Source organism: Miscanthus floridulus, chromosome 10, assembly GCF_019320115.1.
Source record: "Miscanthus floridulus cultivar M001 chromosome 10, ASM1932011v1, whole genome shotgun sequence".
NCBI lineage: Eukaryota > Viridiplantae > Streptophyta > Magnoliopsida > Poales > Poaceae > Miscanthus > Miscanthus floridulus.
Genome location: NC_089589.1, coordinates 82,938,413 through 82,949,530, shown reverse-complemented (window position 1 = coordinate 82,949,530; position 11,118 = coordinate 82,938,413). Strand labels below are relative to the sequence as shown.

Genomic DNA, 11,118 nt, shown 5'->3' with positions numbered 1-11,118 from the left:
CGTGTAATTTACTCTTCATTTTAATAGAAGGCAAAATATGTTCTTTTAAAAGAAATACACAAAAGAGTATCATCGCGCAGCATTGTGTATATATAACATAATTTGGCTAACAGCTCCAACAAAATCTAACAAAATAGACAAAATTTTCCTCCCCCTTTAGTTTACGATAAGGATGACTTTCTTCACCACCTCTCCTTCTTGGAAGTTTTTTTTTTAATTAGGTCAGAAGAACCTGTTTTCATTACTCTGAACCCCACATGTCACCACTTTGCTCGGTTTGATCTTGCGTATGTACCACACGAGCCCCCCAACGCCTATGGCTGCAGAGATCGAGGCGACAGCGCTTGCTGCAAGAAAATTGCCCAAAGTTGTATCAGAAGACAGGTTAATTTGAGCTGCTACGAGTAGCTTATCTCATCAAAGAATCGACCCAACAGCAGAACATCGCTTTTGGACAACAACGAACTGTCAACAACAAATTAAAGAACAGTACTGGAGTGTAGTGCTTGGTTCCATTGTTATTTCGTCGCTTGTTCTTTTTGTGGCGGCAGTGTTGCTATTCTTTAGTGTTTTTCTTCACTGAAGTTTCTTCCATTTTTTTTTGGTGAGCTTGAGTTGTGTGTAGTGATGTCTGGTCGTTGTTGCAGTTGGTAAGTCAGTTCTTGTAGTTGGTTTGTACCTCTTTTTCTTATAACAAAAATGGAGTACGTGGCAAAGCTCTTGCCACCCTTTCGAATAATTAATAAAGAAAATTGGAGTACAAGTAATATTGTGCGGAAGTGTAGTTCTCACCAGCAATGACTCCTGCTGATCCATGATGCCCTGAGCCGTGACCTCCTGCAATTATTACAGGGCGCAGATCATGATACAGATTGATCTATTGCAAATAAACTCAAAATTCGTTTAATTAAGTGAGCCAGGGTGAAAACAGAAGAATATGCATGCTTGTTGACTTGCTGCCAGTGCGCACTTCCATTTTATCCATCGATAAGACGATTATATATTATTAAACAATATATTTGCCGCGTCCGCGTGCATATAATCTTGTCTAAGCATCACCCCTTTTGATCTGATCTTTGTGTTGTCCAACGACGCACACAGAAGCCAATCAATCAAAAGTAATAATAATAAATAAATAAAGGCACCTGCACAGTCCGTGGAGGAGTTGCGTCCGTCGCCGCAGATGCAGACGAAGTCCCTGGTAGCCGGGTCGAAGCCGCACGTTCCCCCGTCGCCGCGGCGCTTGTCCTGGCACTGCAGGCACCGCGTCGTAACGGGGAGCTCGAAGTCCACCCGCACCCCATACGCCGGCACCTGGTCGTAGGGGGCAAACTTGTCCCCGACGGCGCGCCAGTACACGCTGGTGTACGCCTCGCAGTGCCGTAGCATCGCCCGCAGCGACTCCGCGGCGCGCGGGCGGTACGCGCAGCAGCTCATGTTGCTCTCCTCCAGCGCGCTGCGGCAGCCCGGCAGGTTCCGGCACAGGTACCCCGCGCTGTCGCACGCCGAGTCGCAGCGGCCAGGGTACCGGTCGCAGCTGGCGGGGCGCGGCGCCACGATGACGCGCGCCTCGTCGCAGTCGAAGAAGAGGTAGTCGTTCCTCGGGGACAGCGAGAAGCGCGTGCTCGTGTCGAGGCTGAAGGGCGCCGCGTGGAGTGAGGTGAAGGGCCGCGCGCATGACCACATCGATGGGTCCGTCACCACGAGGTGCGGGTCGGAGTAGTCCGCGCCGGCCACCGGGTAAGTGCCCGACGGGGTGCGGAGGCGGAGCGTGGCGTTGTCTGCGCAGGTGAGCATGTTGCGGTAGTACGGGCTGCCGCACCCGTCGTCGATGCCCAGCGGGTAGCGGACCGGGATGTCGCCGCAGCTCTCACGGCAGACCCCGCCACCAGCTGTCGTCGATGGTAGCACCATCATGGCGGCGAGGATTGCAAGCGTCGACGCTAACGCATGGAGATGGAGATGGGGAATAATCTCCTCCATTGGCGCAGTGCAAAATGGTGGTGCGAGTGAGAGAGAGCTAGCCAGATGCTTTTGGGTCGCCTGTTTGTGTGTGTCTGCAAGCAAAGAATCGAGCAAAAGATGGGAGAGAGCGCTGGTTGTTAGCACTTCGTTCTGGGTTGGGTGTCAAAGTGGGTAAGTGGCGTGTTGCTAGCTAGGCATGCCGCATGCACCTGCAACAAAGCAAAAGCATGTACGATCCCTTGCTTGCTGCCGCCTAGCTAGTTCCATATTCTGCTGGCAGCCTGTGGGAGGTTGCTTTGCTTCGTTCTCTCCCCTGCTTGCCTTTTTTTTTTCTTTTTCTTTTTCTTTTCCTTCTTCCAAAGTTTGGCAGGCATGAGCCCCCATTGCTTTTTTTTTCCTTTTTCTTTTTCTGAACATGTATTTGCTGATTCCCAACCATTGCCTTTTTTTTTCTTTCTACTTTAATTTGTTTAATGAGGTTGCCGATCATCTATATACTTCTGCTTTATTTTTGAGAAGTTAGCCATCATGTGTCCATACAGTACGAGTGGAGTTTATAGTTTCATAAACACGTCATCCAGTTATATATGTTTTCAAACCTCAGTTGTTCTAAGTTTGTGGCATATTCGGGGTTTGCCATGGAAACAAATACATTGAAAGAATGCTACAAGTAGTAGTTTATATATTTTTTAATTTTTGTTATCAGGATCTTTGTGCTTGTTCAGCATTCAACTTTTATAGCTTCAAGATATCATTATGGCCCCGTTCGGTTTGCTGAAACTTGGCTGAAACTGACTGAAAAACACTATTCTAGCTGAATTATTGTGAGAGAAAAACATTATTCGGGCTGAAAAAATAAGTCGAATAAACCAGTTTCTGGGTAAGCCGAACATGCCTATATATTATGACGATGCATCTTTGCCGGCTTATATATATGATACTAGATTGACGCGAGATTTCACCAAATTTGTTTTATGGGTTGTATGGAGACCTGCCGCTGTTATCTTTCATTGTTTGAATGGCCACATGCCTTTCTATTGACTATTTTCTTGATGCCACTTTCTCCTTTTCATTCAGTTACTCGTACATCATAGAAATCAAGATCTTGGGCAGGAAGAAAGCCAGGAGACCTGAGTGACAGGATGAACGCACTAAAAAAAATGAGGCTGTCAACTTGTTGTTTTTAGGTTTTTGCCTTGTGGATCAGCATGATTTCTGAAGACGCAACAGTTGCAGTCTGAGAATCACATTGTTTGGTTCCATCTTTGAAAAGCCATAGCTTGTAGTTGTCATGCTTAGTTTTGAGCTGCAAGTGCTAGCGGAATATGTTTCTGACGCAATTGAACAATGCGGATCTTCATTCCCTCTTTGATTTGCAGCACTGTAGTAACCTCGGTGACAAAAAATAACATGCTCACGTCTATTAGAGGCTGTTTGTATCCCTTTATTTTGGAGGAATTAAAATCTACTTAATGGATTAGGCTATTTGGCTTGAAATTTGACATTCCATAACTTTCTCAAGCTTACAAATAAATCTATCTCAAATTCATAGGGTGAGAGATGAAAATGAATTCTATATATCACTATACTATAATTCTACTCTCAAACTTATAATTTATGTCATCCAAACTCACTTCCCTATAATAAAAATGCAACATATAAATATGTCCCTCATATGCCTAACAATAAATATACAAATATATTTCATGTACATTAGCTTAATTAATCTATGTCTAAATTATAATTATTAGAATGAATTCAATTCCAAGGATCCAAGCAGGCCTGAAAGGATCAAGATACCCAAGAGGGAAGGTGAATTGGGCTAATTCTAAATTCTTTGCAATAATTAAGCCCTACACTTAGCCCACTTCACCCCTTGTGCTTAAGATGTGTTTCTATTGTTCTTACGCACAAAAGTTTTGCACCCTAGATTTCAATCCTACTCTAGCATGACAATTCTAAAATTGTAAAGACATGAAATGAATTGCTCAAATATAAATGCTCAAAGTAAAGAGAGGAAAACGAACGCGGCGATGTTTTCCGATGTATCGGAAAGTCGCTACTCCCCACTAGTCCTCGTTGGAGCACCCGCGCAAGGGTGTAGCTACTCCTTGATCCGCGCAAGGATCAAATGCTCTCTACGGGCTGATTTTTTGACACTCCGTCGCGGTGAATCGCCCACAACCGCTCACAACTTGACTTGGGTCATCCACAAGCTCCACCGAATGATTACCAAGCTCTCAATCACCACCGAGCCATCTAGGTGATGCGATCACCATGAGTAACAAGCACAAACTCTCACTTGACCAAGACAAGCCTAATGAGGAGGGTGGATGCACACTTGCTACTCTCTATGCACTAATGAGGTCCTTAATCTTAAATTCTTAAATCTCAATCACCTCACTAGGCTCTTGCTCTCTCTTGCACTCCAAAGATGTTTCTCAGCTGAACAAATGGGCAAAAGCGCTCCCATGGATGAGTGGAGTAAGTATTTATACCCCATCATTTAAAACATAACGTTTGGAGGCTGAGTCAGCACTCTGCGGGTTGACCAGATGCTTCGGTCAGTTATACCCGCCACTGTGTCAGAAAGAGCCGTTAAGCTTTGACCGTACTCTAACCAGACCAGTGTCCGGTCAGCACTGACCGGACGCATCCGGTCAAGAAAAAACCTCTCTGGAACCTTACTGATGTTAACCAGATACTGGCACCCAGAGTCCGATCACTTCACTGTTCAACGTCCGGTCTGGTACCGGATTCTGACAAGCGTCTGGTCGTCACCCACCGGACGTGTTTGGTCACTAAAACGCCTCTCCAGAACCTTACTGATATTTATCGGACTCTGGCATTCAGAATCCGGTCACTTCCCTATTCAGCATCTGGTCAAGTACCAGATTTTGACCAGCGTCCGGTCGTCACCCACTGGACGCGTCCGGTCAAGAAAACGCCTCTCCAGAACCTCTCTGGTGTTGACCGGACGCAGGTACCCAGCATTCGGTCAGCACCTCCACTCAGCGTCCGGTCAGTATCAGACGACTGTAGTTGATCAAATGAACTGATCGGACTCACCCTCCAGCGTCCGGTCACAACTAGACCAGCGTCCGATCAATCATTTGACCCTCCATTCACTTTCAACTTGAAATCCTATGTGAATGAAGTTTACACTAATTGATCTTAGGGCTATTCCTAAGCTACCTAGTGTTAGGTTTGACAAGTGTGCACCACACTAACCCACTAGACTTACCTAGGTCAAGCTACTAGTCCATACCCCCCTTAATAGTATGACCAAGGAAAAACAAAGTCCTAAACTACTCTAAGTATCTTTCCAACACCAAACGACACTTAGAACTAGTCCATCCTTAACCTTATCGTCCATCCTTTGAAAAACCGAAACGATTTCCATCGTCAGGGGCATGACAACCATGATTGCCCAATCAATTTCTATTACCATGACCTAACTCAAATTGTCTCTGCAAAACACACGTTAGTCATAGTAATCTCATGTCGTCATTAATCACTGAAACACAACTAGGGGCCTAGATGCTTTTAATCTCCCCCTTTTTGGTGATTGATGACAACGCAACCTCGAGTATGTAGAAGAGATGAGTGAGGTTTTCAACATGCTTGGTTCATATAAGCTTTTGACAATAAGAACAAAGGGGTTAGACATGCTTATATGAGCCAAGCCAACATGGTGTACTCAAAAGATATGAATTAAGCATGAGTACATGAAGTAAATCTCATTTGAATCGGAGTAAAACGCTGAAGCAAAGCAAATGAGCATAACCAAGTGACATGACATATATATATCAATATAGAGAGCACACATGTCACATAAGTCTCACCATCACATGTATGTAATGAAATGCATGAAAGTAAACGTGAATGCACAAAGTATCACACACAAAGGACCAAAAGAAACGAATCACATGCACCCCCAGATCTAATGCTCCCCTAGATCTAACATACTCGCTCCCTCTCCCTCATTGGCGTCAAGCACCAAAACCTAAGGGTCAGACGGCGGGACAGGAGCAGTCGAGTCGGACGCTGAGGTGCAGTGAGAGATCTAAAACTGAGCTGCATCATCCTCTGACCCTGAGCTCTGAGCAGTCTGACCCTCTGTAGCTAGAAGTGAAGGTGAAGCGATCTGGGTCTGCTCAGTGACAGGCACAGCCTGTGACTCTGGAGGTGTAACTGTAGGAAGTGGAGCCACATCTACCGCTGTCGCTATCGTTGAAACCTCAAGTGTAGGAGTGACTGTCTGAGGTGGCTCGGATGATGCAACAGAAGACGAGATCATCTCAGTAGTCCTGGTAATAGGAGCAGCTGTGGTAGGGACAGAGACTCTGAATACTAGAGGTGTAGGCTACCCTGTAAGCTCACTAAAAGTAGCGCTGAGACTCCTAGAGACTGGGGTGTTGTGGGGGGGGGGGGGTATGACCCTAGATACCCATGGCAGACCACATGGGCTGCGCCCTCAGGGGCGGCCTAGCCCACAAGACAAAGCCTTGCAAGGCACGACTTTGGTCGGCGCCTTCCGCAAGACATCTGGAAGATATCCTGAAGATACTACGAGATCTGTTAGGATATGTATGATCTCAAGATTCCTGTAATCAGTTATTACTTTCCAGTTATCTCTCAGATCTAACCGACTTGTAACCCTGCTCCCCGGATTATATAAGGTGGGCAGGGACCCCCTCCAAACTCATGCAATATCATACGGTAGCTAATACAAACCAACAGACCATAGGAGTAGGGTATTACGTCATACTAACGATCTGAACCTGTCTAACTCGTGTGTCTCTGTTGCCTTCTTATTCTTGATCTCACGCTCCTCTGTCGATCAATCTACCTTTGTGGGATACCCCTCGGAGGACTACCGATGATATTCTATCAACAGTTGGTGCGCCAGGTAGGGGACTACGTGCTGTTTCCGTGTCGAACAAGATGGTTTTTTCCATAGGCTCTTTGTCCCTTCCACAGCCTAGCCAGATCTTCACAGTTGGATCGATCTCCTGGATCATCAACGCTAACAGAGTCGGAGAGCTCCTCGAGCCTGCGCAGATCGTTTCTACGCCGATCATCCCCGCACCTGCGACTGCAGATCCGATCTCGGAACCACCTCTGAGGTCACCTCATTAGCAACTCGCTGCTCGCTTCCTCGCTACCTGAGGAGGCAGATCAACAACGACGATCTGATCGAGTCCATCGACCGGGTTGGTCTGAAGCTTGCTGATTGCCTCTCCATCGTCGAATCGACCTTGGACACTTTGGTTCAACACCGACCACCCTCCTATCCAAATCTATCGGAGGCTGCTCAGAAAACTCTAGGAGTTGTGGCTCTGCCCTTTGGGCTCACCAACGTCGCTGCTACTTACCAAGACGCCCTGAGGGGAAAATTTGCTGACTAGGTTGGAGACGCCCATCCACTCACCGACCAGCTCGCCGTCCAGCCTCCGCCAGCCGTCAACATGCTACACATAGGCCGGTGCCCCGGAGCGTCCCTCTAGACCATCCCAGAGGAAAATCCGGGCTCTGAGTCTCAGGGCTCTACGAAAACCCTCGCCGAAACCTTCAACGAGAAACTCCTTCTCCCACCCTTCTGGGGTGGCGCAATCTTCAACATCAGCGTCGACAGCCCTCCTCGGAACAACGAAACCAAGGAGAAACATGTCGCTCGTGAGAACCGAAATGTCAACCGCGCGCAGCGCCGAGAAAATGAGGCAGCCATTGCGAGGGCCAAGGCTGCTCAAAATAATCGGCTCGACTCACAAGGAAGGCCACTCCCGCTCCACTATGACCTAGATGAAGAGTTTCTCCGTGTTGACGGCCACAATGTCTTCAACACTCCAAGCGCCAATCTGGCAGTGGCCGCCAACAAGCTCGCCCGCCTCCCATAGATGCCCGAGCTCGCCAAGGTCGCCGCCATGCTTAAAGCGGCACACTGTCAGGTTAATGAAATCCGTGAGGATCAGAGACCTTCGTGCTCTACGAGCACGATTCGTCGATCAGCTGCGCTGAGATCCAATTGCCGCCCCAGTCAAAGCCATTTCATTGACTAGTCACCACCTCTCTAGGGGGGAGCCGGGGGCCACCGCGCCGAACACCATCGCCAACATGACAAGGAGGTCGAACAGGACGCTCGAGTGCACCTCAGCAACCTCCGGGATGCACGATGGCGTATTGAGCAACGTCGCTTCAGTCGCCATGAAGACGAAGTACGCCACTGCTAGAAGTACGGAAACCCAGACTCAGCTCTCGAACCGATCGACGCCGGCAACGCTGCGGCCGACGCCGACCACAACCCCGAAGGGCCCCCAGCATTTATGAGGGCGCTCCGAACACTTTAGTGGCCCCGTGGTTTCAAAATCACTAGGGTCGAGCCATACGAGGGAAGGATGAATCCAATACAGTGGCTACAGGCTTACGCCACCGCTATCCGCGTCGCCGGAGGAGACACTAGTGTCATGGCGAACTATCTCCCCATCATGCTCATGTCACCCGCCATGAGCTGGTTTACTAGCCTTGCCTCAGACTCCATCGGATCCTGGGAAGAGCTAAAAAAAGCCTTCGCCGACAATTATATGGCTACGTGTACTCGGCCGAGGACCAAACATGATCTCAACCGCATCAACCAGAAGCCGTCCGAGCTCCTCCGTAGCTACATTTGACACTTTTCTGAGATGAGGAATTCTATTCCCAACATCATGGAAGCTGAGGTCATCACCGCCTTCATCCGAGGACCCCACCATCACGAGCTTCGCTCCAAGTTCAACCGCAAGCCGCCCACAGGCATTGGCGGGATGATCACTACTACCAACCAGTACGCCGATGCTGAGGAAGCTGAGGTGCGCTTCAATGAGGATGCGGACACTCATCGCCCACCTCGCCGCTATGATGACCGCCCCGATGACCGACGCCACAACGACCGCCGCTTCGACGACTGCAATTACCATCATGACAGCGGTCGTGATCGAACAGAAGGACCCAAGTCTGGCCAAAATCGCCGCTGTTGGCCAGACCACATCATTGCCACCACCAGTCAACCTTGCACCAAGTGCAACTACGATGAGCAGTACCAAAAGATCCTCGACGGCCCGTGCCCTCTTCACAAGAATGCCAAACACAAGATGAAGAATTGCCTCGGCTTGGCTAAGGAGTTTTAGGACAAAAAGCTAGAAGATGACGCCAACAACAGAGCCAGAGGCTGCCGACCACCTGGGGACAACAACAATGCCTTCCAGGACCATGACAAGGTGGTCGCCACCATCTTCGGGGGCCTCGCCTCCACTAAAAGCAGAAGAGAATGGAAGCTCGCCGCACGGTGGGTGCTCTCCGTCACTACGGAAGACGCCACCACCAACCCCAGTTATCGCCCGTGGTCCGAGGTCCCCATCACCTTCAGTAGGACCGACCAGTGGGTGGACATCCCCTACACAGGGCATTTCTCCCTCGTCCTTGATGCAACCATCTAGAAGGTGCTTTTCAGAAAGGTGCTCGTCGATGGTGGGAGCATTCTGAATCTCCTCTTCGCCGGAGCCCTAAAGGAGTTGGGCCTTGGGTTATCAGATCTCACACCCTCCAACTCCTCCTTTTGGGGTGTGGTACCTAGCAGGGCCTCCAAACTATTTGGAGAGATCACCCTACCAGAACAGTTCGGCACGACAAGCAACTACCACGTCGAACACATCAACTTCTACGTCGCCAACTTCAACACCGCCTACCACGCCATACTTGGTTGGCCAGCTCTAGCCAAGTTCATGGCTGTACCGCACTACACGTATCTGGTACTAAAGATGCCTTTGCCTATAGGAGTTCTGGCCCTATGGGCCAACCTCTCCATCACCTATGCCTGCGAGACAGAGAGTCTCGCTCTCGCCGAAGACATCAACCTCTCCATCTAGATGGCCAGCGTGGCCACCGAAGCCAAGACGTTGCCCGCCGATGACATGGAGATCCTAGAGCTAGAGCCTCCCTGTGCCTCCGCCAAGTCCAAGGATATAAAAGAGGTCAGCCTCGGCCTTGATGACCCCTCTAAGACCATGAAGATTGGGGCTCACCTTGACCCCAAATAGGAAAGCACGCTCATCTCCTTCCTACGTGCCAACGTCAATGTGTTTGCTTAGAAACCTACAGACATACCGGGGGTACCACGGGAGAAGATCGAGCACTCCTTGAATGTCTCGGCGACCGCTAAACCGATCAAGCAGAAACTCCACCGATTCGCGCCAGACAAGGAGGCTATTAGGGTAGAAATAAAACGGCTCTTAGCTGCTGGATTTATAAAAGAAGTGTATCATCCTGAGTGGTTAGCAAACCCTATTCTCGTTCAAAAAAAGAATAAAGAATGGAGAATGTGCATTGATTACACTGATCTTAACAAACACTGCCCTAAGGACCCCTTCAGTTTGCCTCGTATAGACGAGGTTGTAGACTCCACCACCGGCTATGAACTGCTCTCCTTCCTTAACTGTTACTCCGGCTATCATCAAATCTCCCTCAAGGAAGAAGACCAGATCAAGATGTCGTTCATCACGCCCTTCGGTGCATACTGCTACACCACCTTGTCCTTTGGACTCAAGAACACTGGGGCGACGTATCAAAGGGCCATCCAGATGTGCCTCGATCAACAGATCGACCGCAACATCGAAGCTTACATCGACGATGTGGTCGTCAAGTCCAGGACCACCAACAATCTTATTGCCGACCTCGAAGAAACGTTCACCAACCTAAAAAAGTACTGATAGAAGTTGAACCCTTCAAAGTGCATCTTTGGAGTTCTATCCGGTATACTGCTGGGCTACATCGTCAGTGCTCGTGGCATCAAACCTAATCTTGACAAGGTCTCTGCCATCACCAACATGAAATGGCCAACATGCGTCAAGGATATACAAAAGCTTACAGGCTGCATGGCTGCCTTAAGCCGCTTCATATCACGCCTCAGCGAAAAAGGGCTACCTTTCTTCAAACTTCTCAAGGCCTCCGAGTGCTTTTCCTGGTTGGAAGAGGTAGACACAGCTTTTGAGCAGCTTAAGTTGTTCCTAACAAAGCCTCTGATCATGATGGCACCACAGCCAGACAAAACTCTCCTGATCTATATCGCCGCTACTTCTCGCGTCGTCAACACAACAATTGTGGTCGAACGTGAGGAGG

General features: G+C 48.9%; 1 protein-coding gene across 1 annotated transcript; it reads right to left on the bottom strand.

The window, feature by feature from the left end:
- LOC136484970 (uncharacterized) lies at nt 1-2,132 on the bottom strand. Its single transcript, XM_066481926.1, has 3 exons — nt 1,146-2,132; nt 793-837; nt 1-347 (listed from the first exon to the last, which is right to left on the bottom strand). Exons 1-3 carry the CDS (start codon nt 1,981-1,983, stop codon nt 223-225), a joined length of 1,008 nt encoding a protein of 335 aa, XP_066338023.1. The 5' UTR covers nt 1,984-2,132; the 3' UTR covers nt 1-222.
- Nucleotides 2,133-11,118: the final 8,986 nt, after the last annotated feature.

Excerpts from the sequence above, each read along its gene's own strand:
- LOC136484970 (XM_066481926.1), bottom strand. The coding sequence starts at position 1,983 with ATGGAGGAGATTATTCCCCATCTCCATCTCCATGCGTTAGCGTCGACG. Across the intron at positions 838-1,145 it reads CTCCTCCACGGACTGTGCAG|GAGGTCACGGCTCAGGGCAT; the intron begins GTGCCTTTATTT and ends TAATAATTGCAG. Across the intron at positions 348-792 it reads ATCAGCAGGAGTCATTGCTG|CAAGCGCTGTCGCCTCGATC; the intron begins GTGAGAACTACA and ends ATTTTCTTGCAG.